The sequence below is a fragment of the Euleptes europaea genome, chromosome 14 (genome assembly GCF_029931775.1).
Source record: "Euleptes europaea isolate rEulEur1 chromosome 14, rEulEur1.hap1, whole genome shotgun sequence".
In the NCBI taxonomy this organism is placed as follows: Eukaryota; Metazoa; Chordata; class Lepidosauria; order Squamata; family Sphaerodactylidae; genus Euleptes; species Euleptes europaea.
Window position 1 is genome coordinate 58,332,328 of NC_079325.1, and position 23,735 is coordinate 58,356,062.

Here is a 23,735-nt window from a genome sequence, read left to right on the forward strand (position 1 = left end):
AACTGGTTTTTATCAAAGGGTGTGTGTTTCAGTTGAATTGAGCAAGGGCTGAAAGGCCAGTGTGAGGGGCAGCAGCAAAAGGCTCGTGGGGGAGGGGAGGGCTGCTGCTAGTGCCCAGATCCATCGTTTTTGGTGCCACTCACAGGTGTATTCATGAAGCTGTGACTCAAACACCATCAGTCTGCACCCCCGCCCCCCCTCCAAGTCCAATGTAACCCTCTTAGCAGAGTTCCGTCATTTGGCAAAGTCAGGCTGTGAATAGTTATCTTGCCTACTCCCCCGACTGCAAAGAAAAATTGCCTTCAGCAAGTGACCAAGTTAAGGAGGGTTGTTTTTTTTTAAAAGCCAACAACAACGGCATCAGCAAGAATTGCACATATATGGGGTGGGCTTCTTTGTAAGGCGTGTATAAATTGCACATGGAGAGAATATAAACTGCTTTTTATGTTTCTGAATAAAATCACAAATGCAACATTGACCAGGCCTGCCACATGCAGCTGTCTCAAGATGGTCCCACAACATTATTCCTGTCCACCGCTTTCCGAAAGCTCTTGTGTCTTCTGTGCAGACTTCTTGAACTTCTTCTTGAGGGGGCCTGCCTGTGTCTGCAAAAGGAAAGAAGGGCCACGTAAGCAGCCTAGGCCGGGGCAAAAACAAATAACCTAGTCCTCACTGTGAAAACCCACAGGGAAATCTGATGGTTTTCAAATGAGTGGTCATGCTGCAACTTATTACAAAAAAATGTACACCTCCTTTCCCCCCCCCCAACTTAGTGCCGGCTTTCAGGGCCTCTAGGAGTCACAAGCTCTTCAGGGACTAAGCTGCAGGACCTATTAACCATGGCTCTGAGCATCTGTGGCTATTTTTTCCCACTCAGCCACTTGGTACACTACCTGAAATTACAGAGCTGGGCTTCTCAGTCCAACCCTCTAACCTGCGGTGTGATGTGGGCCACAGCTCCTGCGCAAGGTGCTCATCTCTTTTTTTTTTGCCTTTGATGACTTACATGTGCCCTCTCCTCCCCCCCCCCATGGCAAATATGTAACTTCTCAACTGATACCTGGCACCAAAGAACTCCCGACTGGAAGCCAGGCACCAGAATGCATGCCGATCGGACTGCTGGGCTAGGATCAGGGAGACTTGGACTCAAATGCCCATTGAGCCACGAAGGTCACTGGATAATTCCTGGCCAGTCTCACACTCACCCCAAACTACCTCCTAGGGGGGCTGTGAGGGTTAATGGCAGGAGTAGAGGACCACATGAGCTCAGAGGAAGGCTGGGATAACACTGCCATATGCAGGTCTTTGTAACTATGTATTATCCCCGCCCCCACCAGCTCAGCCATCCTGAATCACCTTTCCTCGTTTGCTGCCCACTGCCGAACCGACATCCTTGGCCTCGCCTCCCTTGGCATGCTCCATTGCCGGCTTGGCTACCTCTTCGTCGCTGTCTGTCATGAACTCGTCACTGTCCTCCTTCCCGCCTTGACTTCTTTCTGGAAACATGGCTGCTAAATAAAAAAGAAACCACCTTCAGATCTACATGCATGCTGGAAGTATGATGGCAACTCTTGCAAACAGAAGTGCTCCGGGTGGAGAGAATAAGGACAGGACAGCAACTGGGCTGAGACACAGAAATGTTTAGGTGTGGAATACGGGGATCTCACCCCACATTCATTATTGCTAACTTCTAATCCTCAGCGCTGAATGGATGTCTCTTCCCTGACCCTGGATGCTGCACAAGGACACCGTGCTCTCTGAAAGACGGTTCGCTACCTCAGAAGGCAGTTAACGCATTAAAAGATCCCAATCATGCCATCTTGCTTTTACAGTGTAACATAGCATAACAAAACAGCAGATCACATGGAAGTTAGCAGGGATCACCACGTTTAGGCAGTCACCAGGCCCAGCAGTGCTACTCCACCACTCTGCTTCAGCGGCCTCAGCAGGCCAGCCTGTACACTTCAAAGCCTACCATCAAAACCCTGAGGACTAGAGCTTTCCTTCTGCAAAGTAAAGAAGAGATTCCTGGAATGAGGAATAGTGTCTCCACGACCACCTTCAAGGTTGGCAAGGAGCCCTCCTCACCCAGAACTCACACCTAGCCCCAACCACTGGGAGCTGCTTCCTCAGCTGCCCTCTACATTTCTACCAGGAGAAACCGAGTTAAGCTCAAGCAGGAGTGACTCTTCAGGCGACTGGCTGCAGCTCCTCGTCCAGGTTGGGCTGAGGCCTGGAGCCCCTCCCGCTGCCACTCTTACTCACGCGGGTACAGGTCGCTCATGCTGTCGTCTGTTTCCTCACCATCCTCGTCGCTGGGCAGAGGCTCCCAGAACTCCCCCTTCTGGCGGGGCTGCTGGCAGCTGTTTGGCTGATGGTTCTGGCGCCACCGCCGACGCGGCTGCCGCCGGAGAAGGCAGGCCGGGACGTACTCCACACCCTCCTTCTGGCATTCTTCATCTGCAAGGGAAAAGTGGCCTCAGCGGCACTGCAGGGACTTCTTTTTCAGAGAGGACATCAACCCGTGCCCAAGGCTGCTGGCACAACACAGCAAGGAGCCCCTCAAGGCTCCCTGTGTTTTCCCCAAGAGCAAACACTGCCTCTGGGTCCTGGAAGCAAAGAGATAAGGAATCCTCCCCCACATGACTGGCACAGAAACTGTGCTGTAGCTGGGAATGGCTTCTCCATTGCCCCCACCCCCAAACCCAGCTCCTGGGGCTAGGGAAGGGAGCACACATCAGAGCCACACTGCTGCTTCCCCTATAACCTTTGAGCTGCCTTCAGGAGGGGCTCTGCCCCCACTGCTCTTGATGGTGGCCAAATTCCCCAGCAAAAGGGTCACGGGCAGGGGTTTCAGTCTGCTCAGCATTCCCTGGCAGCACCTTCCCGGCTGGACATCCTGGCAGCCAAGTTCAGGTGTCAGCTGAGAATTGTAAAGACTGAACAGGGAGAATTTTATCTTGGAACACCATGTCTGCAAAGTGGATGGGAATCAGATGTCTCAGGAAAGGCCATTTCAGAAATTGTACAAGGTGGAATTATTCCGAAGAGCTTTTCACCCTACCACCTAGTTGTTATTTATATGTGTTAGTTCATGTTTGTGAATTTTTAAATCATATTATTACTGAAGCCCACCTTGAATCTGGTTCTGGAGAAAGGTGAATTACAATACTGTAAATTAATTTATTAACAAACTAATCAGAATGACGCAAGGCAACCCAAACATCTGGAGTAAGAGTTGCCAAGACAACATACATCTCTTCAAAGCCTTCTGATACCGCCGGCCTTGAACGTGAAAGAGAACTTGTTCTGGAGTTCTGTTGATGTGCCGGAGGGTGAGCTTGCAGAATAGCTGATGTCTAGAGAAACAAGAAAAAGGCCCTTGACATGAAAACTTCCAGCCTATCAGTCTATAAGACAGTTAACAAACTCCATTAGCCATTTCACTGCGAGCACACAATCACAAAACTTAAACAGCAAACAAGACCAGCAAAAACCACGTGCCTCCAAAAAAGAAACAGCGCTCAATGCATTCCAAATGCTTTGCGGAAAAGCACCACCTTCACTTGGTGCCTAATAACCAAAGATGGAAGGTGTCGGGCTTCCCTGGGCAGGGAGTTCCAGAGTACTCATAGCCAGTATCAAGAAGTCCCTGCCTCCAGACAATAGCCAGGGGAGACACATGGTTGCAAGGCAGTCCTCAAGATACCTTTCTGCACATATTCAAACCCCCCCCCCCCCCAGTACCTAAGCCTCCTTACAGCAGGCACACTTTGATGGCAGGCAGAGTGAATGTTCTGCTGACCACAGCTCGGGTGCTTCGCCAAAACTCCATATTCTGACTGCTCCTTCTGCTGTGCCTCTGGAGTAATAGAGAACACAGATCACCTCATCTTATTTTGTGATTGATGGACTCCACTCAGAGACATCTGGATTATACTTATCCTGAGTCAATATCAGCTGCCTGTCGAATCTCACATGATCTTTTTTTTGGTGGCAGACACCAATGTGGAACCAACGCATTTTGTTGCCAAATTCTTGGCACTTATTTTTTTCTCTATACCGTTACAGAGATTGGTTTCAATTAGTTATTCTATATTTTAATGTTTATTGCTCTGTATTTTATCTTGTATCTGCATTGACTTTGCTCAAGAACGTTGGTCACAGGACCGTAATAAAAGAAAGCAAGGACATATCCAAACTCCTTAGGGTAGTTCAGCAGTGGAATCGGCTGCCTAGAGAGGTGGTGAGCTCCCCCTCTCTGGCAGTCTTCAAGCAGTCGCTGGTCGAAAACTTGTTAGGGATGCTTTAGGCTGATCCTGCATTGAGCAGGGGGTTGGACTAGATGACCTGTATGGCCCTTTCCAACTGTATAATTCTAGGGATTTGCAGTGTTTTGAAACAAGCTGAGAACTAATGGAGTTTGGCTACTGATCCGAGCCCAATTCAAGGTGCTGGTTTTGTCCTTTAAAGCCCTTCATGGCTTGGGTCTGGGCTATCTGAAGGGCCATCTTCTCCCATCCGTTCCTGCCCGGGAATTAAGATCATGGGGAGAGGCCCGCCTGATTGTCCCACCAATCAAGTAAGCCTGTCTAGTGGGCACACAAGAGAAGGCGTTTGATTTAAGCAGTCCTAAATTGTGATTTTAAATTTGTCATATGAATTTTTGTATACTTCTTTATATATTTTATTTATATTGTAAGCTGTCTTGAGCTCCAAAAGGAAGAAAGGCAGATAATGTTTTAAATAAACAAATAATCTGGGTCAAGGCATTCCTTTAAATTAGTGGGAAATTAGCTGTAAAGTCTCTGTGAATTATTAAGGTAATTTGTATACACCATTCTCTCATACTGTAACTTGAGTTGACGATATTTTAGGTCAGTCAAAGCTGAAACGTTACTTGGTGATGCGTTCATTGTGCTTCTGACAACTTAAACATTTAACTCCTTTGGAAAAGAAGAATAAAATATTCTGTTGTTCCTTTTCATCCTGCTTCAAGAACATCAGTGTTCTGAAACAAAATAACATTACACCTCCCATTAGGAAACCCACTATTCTACAGCACTTGCAACTAAGGATATATACATGCTACCAGAGAGGAAGGAGCTGGTCCCTCAACACATGCCTCAATCCCCGGACATTAGAGCACCAAGGGCAACACCTACGGGTCCTTGGTGCTGGGCACAATGTGTGGCTCATATTCCCGGTAGTCACAGGTGCCAGGGACCTTGGTCAGCCGCAGGTATTTCTTGCTTGTAGTGTAGGCTTGGAGGGCATCCAGCTTGCACGGCAGCTCATGACCAGTCAACGTGCATTGCACCTGGGTAAGCAACACAAGGAGAAGGGCCTGAGTCAACAGGCACTCTCTTGGCATGGGACAGAGGGGAACTCTGCACATGGCCAGAGTCACTCTGTCCTTAAACACATTTGCTTGAACCCAAATGAGACATAAAAGGCACCCTGCAATGCTCTGACATATTTTTACCCTAGGATCATTCTCTTTTGGGTGGGTGGGGGGAAGCATGCGCAGTGGCGGAAAGGAGAATCCTCCTCCATCAGTTTCTTTGGGCTGGGTGCATGCTGAAATCTCTTCCAGCATGGTGCAGTGGTTAAAGTGTCAGACTAGGATCTGAGAAACCCAGGTTCAAATCCCCACTCTGCCATCAGAACTTCCTGGGTAACCTTGGTTCAGTCACACTCTCAACCTAACCTACCTCACAGGGTTATTGTGAGAATAAAATGGAAGGGAGAAGAACAATGTAAGCTGCTTTGGGCTCCCACTGGGGAGAAATGTGGGATATAAATAAATAAATTCCCTTGAAATCATTGGGCCTTAAAATTACTTAACTTGGGTTGTATTGTCTTCCCTGTGGCTTCAAAAGAATATAACACAGACCTGCCAATGAGCATCCTTTTAGAGAACATCTGAAATAGCTGGATCCATCACATTAAATTGAGAAAAGCTGTACCAGCATGGCAGTGAAAACGACGAGGAACGAATGGATTTAATGCAGTCGTTCCCAGTTCTTTTAGGCAAGAAAGAGAACATCAATCTTGTTCTACTGTAACTTGGTTTGTTCAAATCCACATTTTATTTGAAAAGTGTCTGCTTCTTAGCCCTCTGGTATTTTAGGAGCAGTTGCTGGAGGGTGGGAGCAGACACTATCATCACTAGGAGAATCACAGGACTTCCTCCGACCTCCTTGGAGGAAGGACGGGATAAAAAAAATGGTTAAGAGAGAACCATCAGACCTGATGAACAAAGACAATGGCAACCCTAGCAGAAGCCTCAAGCCAAATGTAAAGCACTTTCTATAGGGCCAGCTGAAGTGCACAGTTGGCAAGACAAGCATATCAGTTTCATGCCAGGGTACCTGTCTTGGCTTCCCCCACAGAAATGTGATTGGATGAGGGTGATCAGAATTTTGTTAAGAGATTCCCCCTGTAAACACACACAGACAAATTACAGTCCAGTGTTCCCTGCAGAGAAGGAATAACTATGAAAGCAATGCAGGTCCTTGGCTGGTGAATCCATTTCTCCATTCCTTGCTCAGGACCTTTTTAACATCACCAGTAAAATTCTGGGGTGGCTTGCAAAATAGAGCAGATGGCCCAAGGGGAGGCCAAGACAGGCAGCTGCAGGTCAAAGCGCATCAGAAGGTGCCAGCAATCCATCCAGCACAATGTTCTGTCTCCCAGACTGGCCAACCAGACATCACTGGAAGACCTACAAGCAGGGAATGGAATCCAAACCCCCCCCCCATCACTGGAATTTAATGGTTCCCTGTAGCTATGCTTGGAGGTCCCATTTGGCTATTAAGGCCAATAACCATCAATAGGAGCATCAAGAGCCGGTGTGGTGGTTAGAGTGGGATCTGGGAGACCCAGGTGTGAATTCCCACCCTGCCATGGAAGCTTTCTGGATGACCTTGGGCCAGTCACACACACTCAGCCTAACCTACCTCACAGGGCCGTTGTTGTAAGAATAAAATGGAGTAGTAGAATTGTGTTAGCTACCTTGGGTCCCCATTGGGAGAAAGGTCGGGTACAAATGAAGTAACAAAATACAGAAAGCAAATAAATAAGACTAAACGTGCCTAATCAACCTAACCTATGAGAAAGGATTACCCATCTCGTGGCAGAGTCCCAGAGATGAGACCTATATTATGCAAAGGGCTTCCTTTGGTCTCTCCTGCCACCCACCAGGTTCACTTGCTCCCCAGACACGCACCCTCCCCTCTCCGACGAGCCACCGCCCCCCCCCGTCGCTCTCACATCACTTTTCCTCTGGGGAATGCAGTGAGGTGAGGGGGGGGGGGGGTCCCAGTTCTCCACTGAGGGCATGCGTGCCCCCCGCAGAGACCGCCCAGAAAGGACCGCCCAGAAGGCAGGCCAGCGCCGGCGGCTGCCCACCAGGCGCTGGTCTTCCAAAGGTACACTGCCCCTGAGCAGGGAGGCTCGCTTTCACCCTATTGGGGCATTTGCGGGGAAGCTCCTCAAGCCCTCTTAAAGCGGCCCTCCTGGAGCGCCGTGGCAAGGAGTCCCACAGGCCCTCCAGAGGGCTCACCCGGTTGCCCGCAGGGAGGAGGCGCAGCGCCGGGTGCTGCTGCAGAAATCCCTCCAGCCCCTCCGCCTTCCCGGGCGCCGCGGGGTCCTCGCTCATGGTCGGCGCGCTTCTGGGCCCGCGCCGGGCAGGGGCGGGGCTACGAGCGTCACGCAGGACCGAGGAGCCAATCCGAGCGCCTCGGCCGGCCTCGCAACCGGCAAAGGAAACAGCCCGCTCCGCGCACAGCCCTCCACTTCCGGTGGCCGGTTCAGAGTCGCCGTTTGCAGGGCGCGAGCCGCTCTACCCCTCGGGTCTCCATGGTTGCCCCGCCCCTTCACGTCCCCCTTGGGAACAGGAAAAGTGCCCGGCCGCACTTCCCACTTCCACCTGCGCGCGCGCCCAGGTGCCGGAAACTGGCAAGACGAACAAAGGGAAAGGGGCGGGGTCGTCACCACACTTCCGGTAACGAGAGCTCGCTCGCCAAGGAAGCCGAGGAAGGGTTTCACTTCCGGGTTCCCGATCCAAGGTTTGTGGTGGTGGCGCGGCACCCCACTCCGAGTCCGGCTCCGGCCTACTCTTCTCCTACCTTTCCCATCTAATAAAGCGTCCTGAGGTCAGATCCGGTAGCTGGCGGAAGCGGAACACATGTGACTCGGAAGGGCAAAGCGGAGAGGAAAATGGCCGGCTGGTTGCGGTTGCTAGGCGACTGGGGTCTGAGGGGCGTCTGGAGCAAAGGGCAGGTAGGAGGCCGAAGCGGCGGCTCGACCGACTCTCCTCGCAGGGCGCCCTTCGGAGCGGGAAGGGGCTGGGGGGGGGGCAGCGCTCGACGGCCTTGGTGCCTGCCCGAGGGGCGGGGCGGGGAAGAGCTCTCGCCTACGTCGGGTTGTCAGACGGCTGGGCAGGGGAGGGGCCTCGGCGGGATAGAAGGCCACAGAGCCCCCCTGCCAAATAACTCATTGTTTGTCCAAAAGCCATTTTTCTCTGAGGTGGAGATCAGCCGTAATTCCGGGAGATCTCCAGGCCCCACCTGAAGGCTGGCAAACCCTACCTGTTGAGGAGCGCTTTGAACTTATTAAGGTTTAGGGTGATGCTGGCACTGTCCAGGTGGGGCCTGGAGATCTCCCAGAATTACAGCTGATCTCCATTGGGCGGACTGTGGTGTCACATCCCTACCAAATTCCATCCCCTCCCTAAACTCCCACCACCCCCAAGGGCATTCTAAGCCAGAGTTAGCAGCCTGAGGGGGGGGTCTGCTCTGTCTTCCAGGATGCATCTTCCAGGATGCACGAGGGGAAAGCCCTCAGTAACAGACCCTTTGGAGATAGACTGCTCTGGATCAAGGAGATGCTATTTAGCAGTTATGACTAATAGCTATTTATGGGTTTTTTAATGTCTATGAATGTCGTCTTTGCCTTTTAAAAGTCATCTAAGCTAATAACCGTGGCTGCTTCATGTGGCAATCAAGTCCACACTTTGCAAAGTGTGAAAATGTACTTCCTGAATCTACTGTCTGCCAGCTTCATAAATTCCCTTCAGCTCCAGTATTTTGGGAGATGGAGAAAAGTTCTGTCCATTGTCTCTGCTGTGCTTCATTTATGCCCCTTCCCATGATTGTCTTTTTCCTGAACTGAAAAACCCCAGTGTCTTGAATGACTATGAGGTAGGCTGCTGAAGTTCACATTTTACAAAAAAAAGCTGAGTGAGTCTGCTCACTTTTTCCCTAGCTGTGCTCTTGTGCCCTTAACAGGGATTACATTCTCCACCTTCCCCCATCTTTGCATCAGGGGTGTTTCATTTGCTTAGTTTATGCCCGTGAAGCAGCTGCTAAAGACACAGGGGTAGGATTAGCAGCTGGTGGCAGTGGGCCAAGTCCTGCAGGGTAGCAGTTGAGAGCAGGCTTTGGTCTGCCATCAGGGCTTGCCTTCTCTGTGGCTTTTGAAAAACGAGTTGCGGATCTGGGCTTGTCCCTCCCCCCACACAATGCCTGCATATTGTCATTTTGGAACTGAAAATGGAAGTTTGCCTTATCCTGTGATTTTCATTGGGATGATATAGCTCAATGTCGTCAGATCTGGGAAGCTAAGCGGGGTCGGTAATTGGAAGGGAGACCACCAAGCAAGATTCTGCAGAGGAAGGCAATGGCAAACCACCTCTACTTTTCACTTGCCTAGAAAGCTCCTTGCTGGGGTCGCCATGATCTGGCTGCGACTTGAGGGCACTTTACACACGCACACACACACATGATTAGAATCATAAAGTTGGAAGGGACCACCAAGGTCATCTAGTCCAAACCCCTGCCCAATGCAGGAAATTAACAACTACCTCCCCCCACATCCCCAGTGACCCCAACCCTCCCCCTGCCATGCAGGATCCCACAATCAAAGCACTCCCGACAGATGGCCATCTAGCCTCTGCTTAAAGACCTCCAAAGACGGGGACTCCACCACCCTCCGAGGCAGCACATTCCACCGTCGAACAGTCCTCACCGTCAGAAAGTTCTTCCTAATGTTTAGGTGGAATTGCTTTTTTTTTTAGTTTAAATCCATTACTCCGTGTCCTAGTCTCTGGAGCAACAGAGAACAAGCTAGTTCCCTCATCAACATGACATCCCTTCAAATATTTAAACATGGCTATCATGTCTCCCCTCAACCTTCTCTTCTCCAAACTAAACAAACCCAACTCCCTAAGTCTCTCCTCAAAGGGCATGGATTCCAGACCTTTGACCATTCTCGTCGCACTCCCCTGGACACACTTCGTTACTATGCAGTGTGAGTAAATTCTGGGCATCTCATTGTGTCTCATTTGTCTCCAGGGTGCTCAGGGCATTGTGTCTCCAGGGAGCTCAGGGCATGGTACACAATGGTTTATTTCCCTCTCTGTGTTTTATCCTCATAACAACCCTGTGAGCTAGTTCAGGCTGAGAGAAAGTGACTGGCCTACAGTCATATAGTGAGTGTTGTAGCAGTGAAGATTTGAGCCCAGATGTTCCAGATCCTAATGTGATGACAATGGCATTTGGATTTCAGTATCTCCCAGTATAGCTTTTGCGCTGGGAAGTTGACTCTCCCATTTCCTAAAATGATGTCTGAATTCAGGCTCTTACGTTTGTGAAATGAAGTGTGGAAATACAGGGAGTCTCTTTATTTTGCTTATAGCTACCAAACCATTTGAACAGAAGGACATTCTTTGGCTGCCCCCACTCTAAAGCTGTCCCCAACCTGATACGGCTACGAAAAGGTGAGCTGCAGGGAGGCTTTCGAGAGGGCCATGATGATATCTCATGTGCTGGATCCTGCTTGGAACCTCTCCTAGCAGAGGAAGAGGGCAATGTGGAACCTGGCATAGAGAGACAGGTGTGGGTGGAAAAAGGAAACCCGCTTCTGGTTTAGCTGATGGCTGTTCTAACTGTCCATTCCTCTTATATCAGACATTTAAGTACCACCAGTCCCCTAAAAAGAGCCCAAGGGGGTGCTACAATGATTCCAGCCCAGCAGGTCCCTGACTACAGTTATCTGGTCCCTGGCCCAGGCTCTCCCCTTCTGATTAGTTTCTCTGCTCTCTTGGGACTGTGGGAAGGGGGAGAAGCAGTTGGAACTCCTGGCCTGTTATTTAGGGCAGGGTCAGCTTTAATTACAGGGGCTCATTTGCCTTGAGCTGCCTCCACAAACTGGGGAGGGGCTACAGCTCAGTAGAAGAGCCTCTGCTTTGCATGTAGAAGTTCCCAGGTTCAATTCTTGGTATCTCCAGTTAAAGGATCTGGCATTAGGTGACGTGACCAACCTGTATTTGAGACCCTGGAGAGCCACTGCCAGTTTGCTTAACCAATACTGACCTTGATGACCAAGGGCTTGTTTCAGTACAAGGAAGCTTCATGTGTTTGCTCATCAAAGGAAGATGTTCCTATTCTGTGATTCACAATTGTGTTTATTATTGTTGAATAGTCACTGAGTACCCATGGTGTGTGGCATCCTGTGCCAGACTTCTTTGGGGTTTTCTGCAGATGGCATAAATACTTTCTCTCTTGCTTTGTTCTCCCAGAGATTCCCCAGAGGCCTCGCACATCTGAAATTTTCACTGCTGCTGCCGCCAAATCAGGAGAGGATGCAGCACTCAAATTGGGGCTTCTTGCTATTCCTGTGGCTACATTTTGCCTTGGCACGTGGCAGGTGAATCCGAGGTTTGGTTTTTGGGGGTGCTGGGTGCGGAGCTGGTGCAGCTAAGTGTGTAAGCCAGGAGGATCCTGGTTTCCTCAGTCAACAACTCACCATGTGGCCTAAAGCAAGCCTCCGCTGGAATCTGGGAGTGATGGAGACACCCACACACCTGAGACAGTTTTGTTAGACTTGCCATGTTAATCTGCATGAATCACTTTGTACTCTCATAACAGGCATTTAGTTGATACTTTTTTGTTGCTACCAAAGCCTTGTCAGTTCAATCCTGTATACTCAACTGAAAAGCTGATTTATTTCACCATTTACTTTCCCACACTGTTGCTATGCTTTGGCAAACAGAGATGGTTTGTTCAATTGAATGACTTGGGGAGGTTGTGGCACATGAGGGGGTGCTGAATGCCTGCTGTGCCCATTCCTCAGTGACTTTGCACTTTGGGCTTTGGGATTTATTCCTTCATCTGCAGGTTCATCACTTACTCTTAAGGGTTTCCTGTCCCTTCTTGCCAAGCTACTTGGTGAATCATAGATGTGAGCTAGATTAGAGTCCAGTAGTAACTTAGAGACCAGCAAGATGTTTGGGGTATAAGCCATTTGACAGTCAAAGCTCCCTTTGTCAGATACCTAGATGTGAGCTTTGCTAAGTTCTGAGAGGGGAAGGTAATTTCATTTTGCTTCCAATGTGAGCCAGTATGGTTTACCATGCATGTTGGATCTGGTCCAGAAAGACATGAGTTCAGATGGCTATGATAATCTTCACATACCACATTGTCCCATAAGGCCTCTTAAGTGCTTGTGCATTTATCAGGTTCAGCGGCGGAAATGGAAACTGAAACTGATTGCTGACTTGGAAGCACGAGTTACAGCAGAGCCAGTCCCGTTGCCGCTTGAGTAAGTATGCGAGCTGGCTCATAGTCCCTTAAAAATAGGGGTTTGAGTTCTGCAAGTAATTTCTTTTTTTGGCCCTGCTTCTGAATTGAAATAGGAGAAGTTTTTCTTTCAGCTGAAAGACAATATTGAGAGAGGCTTCAGCCATGCATATTCTGCACCTCAGGCTGCTGCCAAAGGCACAGGAGCACAGCCAGGAAAGAGGCAGAAGGTCCTCCTTTTGCACATTCACCCTCCTCTTCCTCTGCTGTGTCCCTGGTTTGCTTTTGATTGGAAGCCCTATGGGAGAAGGGCCTGGGATGTTCTCTAATGCAACTTGTACATTAATGGCATTGTACAAATATGAATAGATATAAATCTGCTGCTGGAACAGATATTAATGTATTTGAACAAGTGGGGGACCTCCGAGGGGAATCCCCACTCCCTCTCTTCTTGCTTTTCCTCTTTGCTTCTCCGTGGCGTGCAGCCTTCCCTTCTTTTCCACTCTCCTGTGTTTCTCCCCCGACAGCCTTTGCCCCGTTACAAGAATTCCTTTTGTACCTTTTCTTCTCTCTCTCCTTTAAACTTATCTTGCCACCCCTGTTTATCATTGGTGTAAATGTGACCAAAGCCTGGTTGGATCCCGGATCAATTCCACTGGTAGTGGAGGTGCTTTCCGCCACATACGAAGGGTCCTTACAACAGAGGATAGAAGAGCCTCTTGATTCAGCAAAAGGTTCCTTGTGTTAAAGCTCTGACTAGTGAGTGGCATGGATCTGCGGGATCCTAACCGCCTTGGCTTGTCATCTGCACTTTCTCTCAGTGACATTAGAACAGGGGTGGGGAACCTTTTTTCTGCCAAGGGCTATTTGCATATTTATAACATCGTTCGGGGGCCATACCGGGCATAGATCTCCTGGTGGTGGGGGAGAAGCTAGGGTTGCCAGGTCCTCTTCACCACTGGTGGGAGGTTTTGGGGGTGGAGCCTGAGGAGGACGGGGTTTGGGGAGGAAGACTGCATAGCCATAGAGCCCAATGGCCAAAGTGGCCATTTTTTCCAGGGGAACTGATCTTTATTGGCTGGAGATTAGTTGTAATAGCAGGAGATCTCCAGCCACCACCTGGAGGTTGGCAACCCTAGGGGAGGCTATGCAGAGAAGGCTTTGAGGGTGCCTCTGCTCCCCCAGGTCTTCCCCCTCTTCCCAGGTGGGAGGGCAGCCAGTGGTGGGCCCAGGCAACCAAGGTGCCAGAGGGGCGCAGCTTGCAGCCTGCGGTCGATCTGCAGGGAAGGGAAGGAAGAAGGAAGGAAGCAAGGAAAGAAAGAAGGAAGGGAAGAAGAAAAGGAAGGAAAGGACAGAAAGAAGGAAGGAAGCAGGGAAAGAAGAAAGAAAAAGGAAGGAGAGAAAAAAGAAAAATAGAAAGAGAGAGGGGGGAGAAAGATAAAGACAGAAAAAGAGGAGAGAAAGAACAGGAGAGTGACAGAAAAAGGAAGAAGAGAGAAAAGCTTTCACACACATACAGCCGGTCGGGTTTCAGCCTTCCCCCCTCCACCTGATCGGCTCCCACGTGCATGCTCCGCTGCTGGGAGCGGCTGGCTTTTTCCTCTTCTTCCCCCCTCCCTCAGCGGCGAGAGAGGTTTAAACTGTTGTGCCGTGGCATGCAGGAATGCCTTCCCGGCTTGGGGGAAGCGCCTTTCTCCCTCCCCCCTCCTCTCGCTGATTAACAGCTGACAGTCGGCGAGAGGGTTTAAAGGGGCGGCAGCATTCCTGCACGCTGTGGCTTCAGGGAGGGCCGTGCTGCACTGTGTTTCTGTGGCAGGGCCCTGGAGCTCCCGAGGGCCACCGAACATGGCCTCGGTGGCTGTAAACGGCCCGTGGGCCTGATGTTCCCCATCCCTGCATTAGAAGAAGCTAGCAGTTTTTGTTTGGTATGAGGAATTATCACATCCACTGTCTGTGAAGTATTTGCATTAGCCAACAAGCTGTGATGCTATCGTACCTCCCTTTTGGGCTTTTGTGCATGGCTACAACTGAGCCTTCCTGTCTTACCATTTTCTGTTTTTCTGTAGTGTCCTGGAGTTGAAGGAGTTGGAGTACAGGCCAGTTAAAGTCCGGGGTTATTTTGATCATACAAAGGAGTTGTACATACTTCCACGATCCTTGGTGGATGCCAAGAAAGAGACCAGGGCTGCTGGCCAGTTGATGTCAAATCCAGAGAGTGGTGTGAACGTGATTACCCCCTTTTACTGCACGGATCTTGGGTAAGCTGGTTACCAGCTAGAAGGACTGTGGTCGTATCATAGACATTGGCTGTGCTGTACAAGCTAGAAGACTACAAACTTGTTCTGCTAATAAAAGTGAATTCTTTTGATTCTATGAATGGTACCAAAATCTGTTTCTGAGGCCATATTGTGTGATTCACAGTGTAGTCAAGACAGTACCCCTGCATAGCCAGTAGCAGCCAGGCTGGCCCAATATTCATTGTACATTGAAGTTTGTGCCTTTGATTTTGTTTCTGATCACAGTGCAAGAATGCTTGGGGACCTCTGTGTGGTCCCCTCTTGCCCCCGGCTCCAGGAGCTGCTGGTGCTCCATCTTCTGGGTTGAAGTTCCTGCCTGTTGAGCCAGTGAGGGATAAAATTAGGGAGGGACCATGACTCAGTGGTAAAGCATCTGCTTGGCATACAGAAGGTCCCAGGTTCAATCCTCAGCATCTCTAGTTAAAAGAACCAAGCAGCTGGTGATGTGAGTCCTCAGCGTGAGACCCTGGAGCTGCTGCCAGTCAGAGTAGACAATACTTACCTTGACAGACCAATGGTCTGAATCAGGATAAGGCAGACTCAGGGGAGGTGCCATTGTTCAGTGGTAGAGCATCTGGCATAAGAAGGTTCCAGGTTCAATCCCCAGCGTCTCGTTAAAAGGACCAAGGTGGTAGGTGATGTCACTCTGCCTGAGACCATGGAGAGCCACTGCCAGTCAGAGTAGTAGAGAGTAGTTGAGATTCAGTTAAAGGAGATAAAAATAAATCGAGGGACAGGGAGAAATTTACTTGCCAAAGAGCTTATAGAATCGTGGCAGGGAGAGATTTGTGTGTGTTTGGTGGGGGGGTTCCTTCCGGCTGAGTGGTTTCTTCCAAGCTCCACCTTGTTCCCTGTAATATCAGAGGGGATGGTTGAGGGTAGGGTTACTGCCTAAAAACACTTGGCAGGCACCATAAAAGATGTCGGCAGGAGCCATGGCACCCACAGGGACCACGTTGGGGATCCTTGGAGTAGACAGTATTGACCTAGCTAGACAAATTGTCTGATTCAGTTTAAGGCAGCTTTAGTAATAATTAATTTTTTAAAAAATCCTCGCTTCAGGAATTTGCACTTCTCTTTTGGAGGCGCCTGACCCTTAACTGGGGCAGCTTCTGTGAGCAAAAGATGAAAGCTGTGCAGTTGCGTGTTGTGTTTGTGGCCAGCTGGGATGTTGCCAGTTACTCAGAAGTGCCCTTTCTGCTGCTCTGAGAATTTCATTGTGATTTTGGTAGTACTCACAGCATTCAGAGAACAGCACCTAAAAACAGAGCACGTGTGAATGTTTTGGAGGGCCTTGCAGAATGCCCAATAGAAGGGTTAAGCCATGTCCCATTGCCACGTCTGGGAGAGATGGGTGAAAAAAACAGGGTGAGGGAGCAGTTCATTTAATTTTTTGAGACCTATGGAACCTTCAGAACAAGGGGTTTTTTTTATTTATAGTGTTCAGTAAAATGTTAACTTGGAAAAAAAGTAGTAAGAAAAAAAACATAAGAGACGCCAGGAAAAGTATCGCCAAACCTGAGTCTGAGAGTCTCTGCAAAGCCCTGCCATCTTTTCCCATTGTCATATGATCAGACTTTATTCGAAGGATAAAGGCAGCTTCTGAACTAATCCCTCCCAGTCCTATTTTAATAACAGGCAGGCTTAACTCATCATCCCAATCTGCCAATTTTTCCCTTCCCCTTCTTCCAAGCGGGCCATTTCTGTGGCTTCCAATATTTCACTACTGATCTTTGAGCCATTATCAGCAAATGGCTGGTCAGCCTCTTTTTCCTACTCCTGCAGTATGTCCTAAACGACAAAGAGTTGTGTGACATCCAAAAGACCAACAAATGTATCGCACCAAAAGTGTCGGTGGGCCACAGCCCATTTCAGTAGGTGCACAAAGGGATCACCTTAGTGAACAGAGAGAAAAATATCAGCCCCATTCTTGTAGAAATATAAGTGTGCAGGTGGTACAGCACGTTGCTGGATATGCAGGCATCCAGTATCCAGGCAAGCATACATTGGTGATTTCTGTTCTTGTCTCTTTAAAATTGTCCTTTGTTTGGACAAAGGTCCACTTTGGGTGCCAGAAGTCTTATTTCTTCCTATTGCTCCTCACAGAATCACAATTCTTGTCAACAGGGGCTTTGTCCCCAGAAAGATGATGAAGCCAGAGACCAGGCTGAAAGGACAGGTAAGGCCGATACAACCACACCGGGATGACGTCTGGGGCCCCTGATGCTGTCCCTGCAGTTCAGCCCTAAACAGAATCAGGGCCTTCCTAAGCCTGTTGACATTAATGGATTTGGAAGGGCACAGCTCTGCTTAGGACTGTGCGGTTAGAGCCACGTTATGATTTTGCTAAGTGTAGTCATGGCCCAGGGGCCAATTAATGAAGAACAGTCCCCTCCCCAACCTGCTAGATAAGCCCATGCATTTTTCCATGGGACAGGAGCAATGTGATTGGGTGGTTAGGGCCCAGAGTCACTTGATTGATCCCCACTGGCTCACATGATGTACAAACAGGGCTGGGTGTATCGCAGGAGTAGCTGATTTCTGCAGCTTCTCCCAGCTATGCTAATGGATTTTTTTAAAGAACTTACTCTTCCTCTGCAAGTCAGATGGGGCAAGTGTAAGGGCAAGGAGTAGCATTTTCCGTTGCGCTTCGTAGGTCGCTTTGTCTGTTTCTTGTTGGAGGAAGGATTGCCTAATTAGTGAGGCTGACTACTGGCCATCTCCTTCATCACGTTTTGACTACTGGGCATCTCCTTCATCACGTTTTGACTACTGGGCATCTCCTTCATCACCTTTTTGGCTACTGGCTCAGCATTGCCCCCATAAGGCCTAGAAGCTTGGTTTTTCAAAACAGAAGCTGCAGCACTCAGGAACCTGAGTACTGTGCCCTCTTCTGTGCTTTGTTTGGAGGTTCAGAATATGTATGGCACAGTACATATTCTCTTTAAAGTACAGCAAAGCATGCAAGCTTCGTCTGTAAAGCAGGTGGCCTCTTCCCCCCCTCAATGTAGGTGAATTTGTATTGTAATTATTTTATTTATGTAAAACATTTATTAACATATTCCTTATGGAGCTCAAGGCAGCTTACAACATAGATAACATTCATAAAAACACAAAAATCAAAATTTAAACACACAGTCCAGGGTCACTAGTAAACTTAACCAGATGTGATCCTAAATAATATCGTCTTCAGCTGCCTCCTAAAGCTCAAAAGTGAGGGGGCCAGGCATACCTCTCTGGAAGGTTGTTCCATAATTATGGGGCTGCCATTGAAAAGACCCTCTCGTGTACCCACCAAACAAGCTTCTTTGCTTGATGGGACAGTCAGGAGGACCTCTCCCTGTAATCTTAACTACATATTATAGTTTTATTTGGACAATAATAGCCTCTCAAAGCAGCTCACAGCAATAAAAATGTCACCAGCCGACCAGTGTCCATAAATGTGAATAAGACCCAGGCTCACTAAAATAGGAAGGGGGAAAGAAAGGATATCATTTTGTCAGTTCAAGACCTAAGCAGTGAGTTGCTGACCCGCACTGGCATTCTGAGGGAGCCAGGCTGGTCTGCCTTTGTGGGGTGAAGGTGGCCTACATTTTAACCCACAGGAACACACACACAAAACCCCACACTAAAACACAAACATAAAACACACACACAACATATTTACATTGCAAAACAGTACAAGTGGTCTCACAGAACTTCAGCCAGCAAACTTACTTAATTCACTGACAAGGGCTTGGAAATGCTGGAATCTTTGAGCGGGTTTTGCAAAAGCAGAAGGGAGCTGCTATTTGACTCATCATTTCAGATCCAGGAAGAAATTGAGCTCACTGGAGTGGTAAGGCTGTCAGAAACCCGTAAACCCTTTGTCCCGGAGAACAACGTGGAGCAGAACCACTGGCATTACCGAGACCTGGAAGCCATGGCTAGAGTGACTGGTGCTGATCCCATTTTTTTGGATGCGGATTACAGTAAGTTCTGTTCTCCCCCCCATACACCCCGCTTTCCCCATCCTAATTTAGAGACTGATACTGAGAGCAATACAAAGAACTTCAAAGAGTGGGTTGAAAGGCTCTGTGGTGGGGACCTGACTTTTGTTTACCTCTGAGGTCACCAAAGCTGGCAACAGCTTGTCTTTTGGGTTGCAGAAGGCCAGTTTAAAACAGGGCCACAGAGGGGAGAGGCAGAAAGACTGCTCTCCCCTGGGTTACATTTAACCACTGTAGAGCCCACCTGAACAGGCTGAATGAGTTCAGCAGCTGTGCTGCATAGAACATTTGTAAACATCCTCAGTTCTGCAAGGGACAGCTCAGCTGTACAAGGGTGGTAAATGGTACTGGGAAGGGAAGGGGGTTCTCCCAGGAACCTCTGGGTGTTGGCAGAGGACTGGGAAAGGCAGCCCTTTCCTATAATTTACCCCCAGCCTCTGCTGTTACATTTCTCAAAGAAATGCATGTCTTTTCACAGTCTAGTTAAAATTCAGTCTAGCTCCTCTCGTGCCGGCTTCCTGTAAGGGAGAGGGGATGTATTGGCAAGGGACTGGCCGGGCCTCAGTTTCCCCCGGCCGCTCACGCGGCCACCATCCTCCCTCGCTGGCGACACAACCGAAGGGGCGCTTGTTGGAGCACGGGCCGCCCTCTCGGCTCCGTCGGGGACGGAAGACGGTCCCCAGGCATGGGTTGCCCCCGTGCGTTAAGTGCACAGCGTTGTAGAGGGCCTGCGACGGAAGGGCTAACGGCCGTCGTGGGACAGGGGGTTATTGGCCATTTATGAATGGAGGAGTAGCGCCAGGCCCAGGGCGGCCCACCTGAGCAGCGTGCGGAGGCTGATAAAGCCACAGGGGCCGCCGGAGCGCGCGCTGAGCTGCCGGGCCATGGAGCAGATGCAGTGAGTGGCGCTGCCCAGGACGCTGGCGACGAGGCCTCTGCTCTGCCTTGGCAGGTACCTCCGTCGGGACTCGCCGGAGGAGTGGCCCGTCTCCCGCCTGGCCCGCAGCTTCGAAGTGAGCCCCGACATCGTCGGCAGGGTCCCACAGAGCCCCTTCTCGCCTTCCCGGGAATGGGCGCTGGAGCAGGACAGCCGGCTGCAGCCTCGCCGGGGTGGAGGCGTTCCGGTGCCCTGGCCTTCCGGCCAGCTGCTGCCCCTCTGCCAGGCTGGGGGGCCCGAGGCACTGGCCCCGGAGGCGGCGCAGAGGAAGGGGCCCGGCCGACAACCCCCGCAGCGGCGTGGCGCGGTCTTGCTCGCCAAGGAAGAGCAGCCCCCACTCCAAGTGGTGCGGAAGGGCCGCGAGAATGGAAACCTCCTGTACAGGATCCCGGCCTAGAAGCGAAGGCAGTCGCTGGGTCTCAGGGCGGGCTCCTTTTCCTGGCGAAGCTGGACACACATACCCAGTGCCGGTTGCTGGCTGCCTCAACCTCCCCTACTCTCTCTCCCCTGCAACTTGAAGGCACTTTACACACACATGAATGGGAGGTTTTGCCTTGGATTTGCCACTCAGATGCACATTTTTCCCAACCAGGTTCTCAAAACTCTGCATGGGGGGTTATTGGCCATTTGTGAATGGGAGGTTTTGTCTTGGATTTGCCACTCATATGCACAACTCAACAATAAGCCCCTCTGCAGAGTTTTGAGAATGCAAATGGGGAAAAGGTACAGTGTTTGTTTGTCATCCATAAAATTAAATCATGACAATGACTAAGGATAGCACAGTTAGTTCTGAAAATGAAATCCTTAAAGTGTGGAATTCTCTGTCAAATAATTTTAAGTCAATGAACGCACTTGAGATTGCTTTCCTTACTTTGTTTGGATCATCTTATGCTTGTGAGCAGCTGTTTTCAGCTTTGAATTATATCAAATCTGACTCCAGAAACAGACTAACAGATGACCTGAGTGCTGCATGTGTTGCTCTCAAACTTACAAAGTATGAGCCAAAGGTAAAGGTCCCCTGTGCAAGCACCAGGTCATTCCTAACCCATGGGGTGACATCACATCCCGATGTTTCCAAGAAATACTTTGTTTGCGGGGTGGTTTGCCAGTGTCTTCCTCAGTCATCTTCCCTTTACCCCCAGCAAACTGGGTACTCATTTCACCGACCTCGGAAGGATGGAAGGCTGAGTCAACCTTGAGCCGGCTACCTGAAACCGACTTCCGTCGGGATCGAACTCAGGTCGTGAGCAGAGCTTTTGACTGCAGTACTGCAGCTTAACACTCTGCGCCACGGGGCTCCTTATGAGCCAAGGGTAGACAAATTATCAGCATGCACACAACAGCAAAAATCACATTGATTGTTCAAAAGCATGCCTTTCAACAAAAAGTTGTTTGTATCATTGAAAGCTCTGTTATTGTGTTTTTCTTTTAAGGCAAAAGATGTTAACGTATGAGTTGTTTTTCCTAAACTAAAACCCCAGTATTCAGGTTAAATTGCCGTGTTGGCACTTTGCGATAAATAAGTGGGTTTTGGGTTGCAGTTTGGGCACTTGGTCTCTAAAAGGTTCGCCATCACTGCCCTACAGGGTCGCCATAAGTCAGCTTGATGGCACTTTCCACTAGTTAAGATTCACTTCTGTCTCTCTTCTGCATCCAGGAAGCACAGTTCCAGGGGGGCCAGTTGGAGGCCAGACAAGAGTGACCTTGAGAAACGAACACATGCAGTATATTATTACCTGGTGAGTAAGCCTTTTTCTTCTTGCAGCGAGTTAGGGGTCAAACACTGGCCTTTACCATGAAGGTTGTTTGCAGGGTTGAATGTAGGCGAGGCTTATGACTCTCCCTCCCATCCACTGATACAAATCCTCTTGTGGCAAATCCAGTGTCTTGTTCTCCTTCAATGGGTGGAGGGAATCCTGGTGATGAAGGCTGATCAGCAGACTCCACATCTCTCTGCTGCTGGAGCATCCAACTTTCCTCAGTGGCAGCATGTTCAGTCAAATGGTGGTCTGGATATCATGCCTGGTTGTTTTCTACTTTAGGGCTGGAGGGGCTTTCCAGGAAGCCAGGATTAGCGTCTTTACTGTCTGCTGTGACCGTAAGGGGTTGCAAGATACTAGGACAGAGCTGAGATCAGGTGGGATTGCGGGGGGACTGCTGCTGCTGTCACAGTTGTGGTGGCAAACACAGCAGGGTTGGGCTGGCAGCGACAGACTAAGGGATCTTGGGGTGGTAGTAGATAGCTCGATGAAGGTGTCAACCCAGTGTGCGGCTGCTGTAAAAAAGGCAAATTCCAGTCTGGCCATAATTAGACAAGGAATCAAGAATAAAACTGCTGATATCATACTGCCCTTGTACAAATCTATGGTGAGACCACACTTGGAATACTGTGTACAGTTCTGGTCACATCTACAAAAGGATATTACAGAACTTGAGAAGGTGCAGAAAAGAGCAACCAAAATGTTTAGGGAACTGGAGCAACTGCCCTATGAGGAGCGGTTAAAACACTTAGGGCGGTTTAGCTTGGAAAGAAGGCGGCTGAGGGGAGACATGATAGAGATCTATGCATGGTTTGGAGAGAGTGGACAGGGAGTTTTTCTCCCTCTCCCATGATACTAGAACACGGGGGTCATCTGCTGAAGCTGGAAAGTGAGAGATTCAAAACAGATAAAAGGAAGTATTTTCACACAACGCAGAGTTAAATTGTGGAACTCCCTGCCCTAAAATGTGGTGATGGCTGCCAACTTGGAAGGCTTTAAGAGGGGAGTGGACATGTTCATGGAGGAAAGGGGTATTCATGGCTGCTAGTCAAAATGGATACTAGTTATGATGCATGCCTATTATCTTAGGTGCTGGATGGTGCTGCTGCAGTCTTGTTTGTGGGCTTCCTAGAAGCACCTGGTTGGTCACTGTGTGAACAGACTGCTGGACTTGATGGGCCTTGGTCTGATGCAGCAGGGCTTTTATGTTCTTATGATACCTCCCCATGTGCACTTGATTGATCAACAAGTCATTGGGGTTAGGATGTTGGGCCCCAGAGCTAGGAGACCCAGGTTCAAATCCTCACAGTGCCATGAAGCTTATTGTGTGGCCTTGGGCCAGTCATTCCTATTTAACAATCCTGTGGGATTATGATAAAATTGGGTGGGGATAATCATGTACACTGCCCTGAGCTCCAGCTTGGGTTTTGTGCTTGGAAACCAGATCAGGTGATTTCAGCCCACTTGAGCCCTAAAACTAGATTTATGTTAAGTTTAGCCCGGTGGATTTTCCTGAAAGTATTTTTGTTCCTTCCTTCTCCACAGGTACGGGTTGTGTGCAGCCACATCCTACATGTGGTACAAGAAGTTCATTCAGAAAGTGCACCTCTGAGCCCCACAGTTCCTTAATGTAATGGCTTGTAAGAGCAGCTGTCTTGTTCAGGCAGAGAAGTTCCAAAGGAGCTGACTGTTTTAAGAGTCACTGTGAACCTGACTAGAAAATGGTGCCCAGGTGTTCTACTGGAAGTTGGCTACAGCTGCCATAAGCACAAATTAATCTTGGGAGGGCCAGGAAGCTGCTTGAAACAAAGGTTTTACAAAGCCAGATTCATTAAATACAGAAGGCAAAGCAGAAAGGGAAGAAAACAGGATGCTACTCTTGGCATGAAGGCTGTTCATTCTGCAACTCGAAAAGCATGTGGAAAATCAGTGACTCAGCACGGGTTTGAAGAAAGATTGGTGCAGGAAGCCAAAATGTTTGTGACACAAGCCTAAGAAATCAGGTTTCTTAAAATGGTGGGTTAGTGGTGAATAAATTATGAAACACTTGATTGTTATGATTATTGAGACTCATGCCCTGCTACTATACTCCTTCATGTTTGAGGGTGGGGTTGGCTGCATTTTATCCTACCTTCCTCTGCATTACAAAACAAAGGCAGATACAAAGA

The 23,735-nt window shown here is 49.3% G+C and overlaps 2 protein-coding genes across 2 annotated transcripts; one reads left to right on the forward strand and one right to left on the reverse strand.

Annotated features, from left to right (window-relative positions):
* Positions 1-521: 521 nt before the first annotated feature.
* Positions 522-7,663, reverse strand: SURF2 (surfeit 2). Its single transcript, XM_056860199.1, has 6 exons — positions 7,568-7,663; positions 5,166-5,320; positions 3,256-3,359; positions 2,266-2,460; positions 1,357-1,511; positions 522-605 (listed from the first exon to the last, which is right to left on the reverse strand). The coding sequence occupies exons 1-6, from the start codon at positions 7,661-7,663 to the stop codon at positions 522-524; spliced, it is 789 nt and encodes a 262-aa protein (XP_056716177.1).
* On the forward strand, positions 7,662-23,187 carry LOC130486901 (surfeit locus protein 1). Its single transcript, XM_056860200.1, has 10 exons — positions 7,662-8,008; positions 8,151-8,286; positions 10,702-10,783; positions 11,585-11,712; positions 12,524-12,606; positions 14,651-14,842; positions 16,988-17,060; positions 18,690-18,852; positions 21,465-21,546; positions 23,113-23,187. The coding sequence occupies exons 1-10, from the start codon at positions 7,662-7,664 to the stop codon at positions 23,177-23,179; spliced, it is 1,353 nt and encodes a 450-aa protein (XP_056716178.1). The 3' UTR covers positions 23,180-23,187.
* Positions 23,188-23,735: the final 548 nt, after the last annotated feature.

Coding starts and splice junctions, on each gene's coding strand:
- LOC130486901 (XM_056860200.1), top strand. CDS start 7,662: ATGGTCGGCGCGCTTCTGGGCCCGCGCCGGGCAGGGGCGGGGCTACGA. Junction 8,009..8,150: donor GGGTCGTCACCACACTTCCG/GTAACGAGAGCT, acceptor CATCTAATAAAG/CGTCCTGAGGTCAGATCCGG. Junction 8,287..10,701: donor GCGTCTGGAGCAAAGGGCAG/GTAGGAGGCCGA, acceptor TTTTGCTTATAG/CTACCAAACCATTTGAACAG.
- SURF2 (XM_056860199.1), bottom strand. CDS start 7,663: ATGAGCGAGGACCCCGCGGCGCCCGGGAAGGCGGAGGGGCTGGAGGGA. Junction 5,321..7,567: donor TCCTCCCTGCGGGCAACCGG/GTGAGCCCTCTG, acceptor TTGCTTACCCAG/GTGCAATGCACGTTGACTGG. Junction 3,360..5,165: donor GTGCCCAGCACCAAGGACCC/GTAGGTGTTGCC, acceptor TTGTTTCTCTAG/ACATCAGCTATTCTGCAAGC.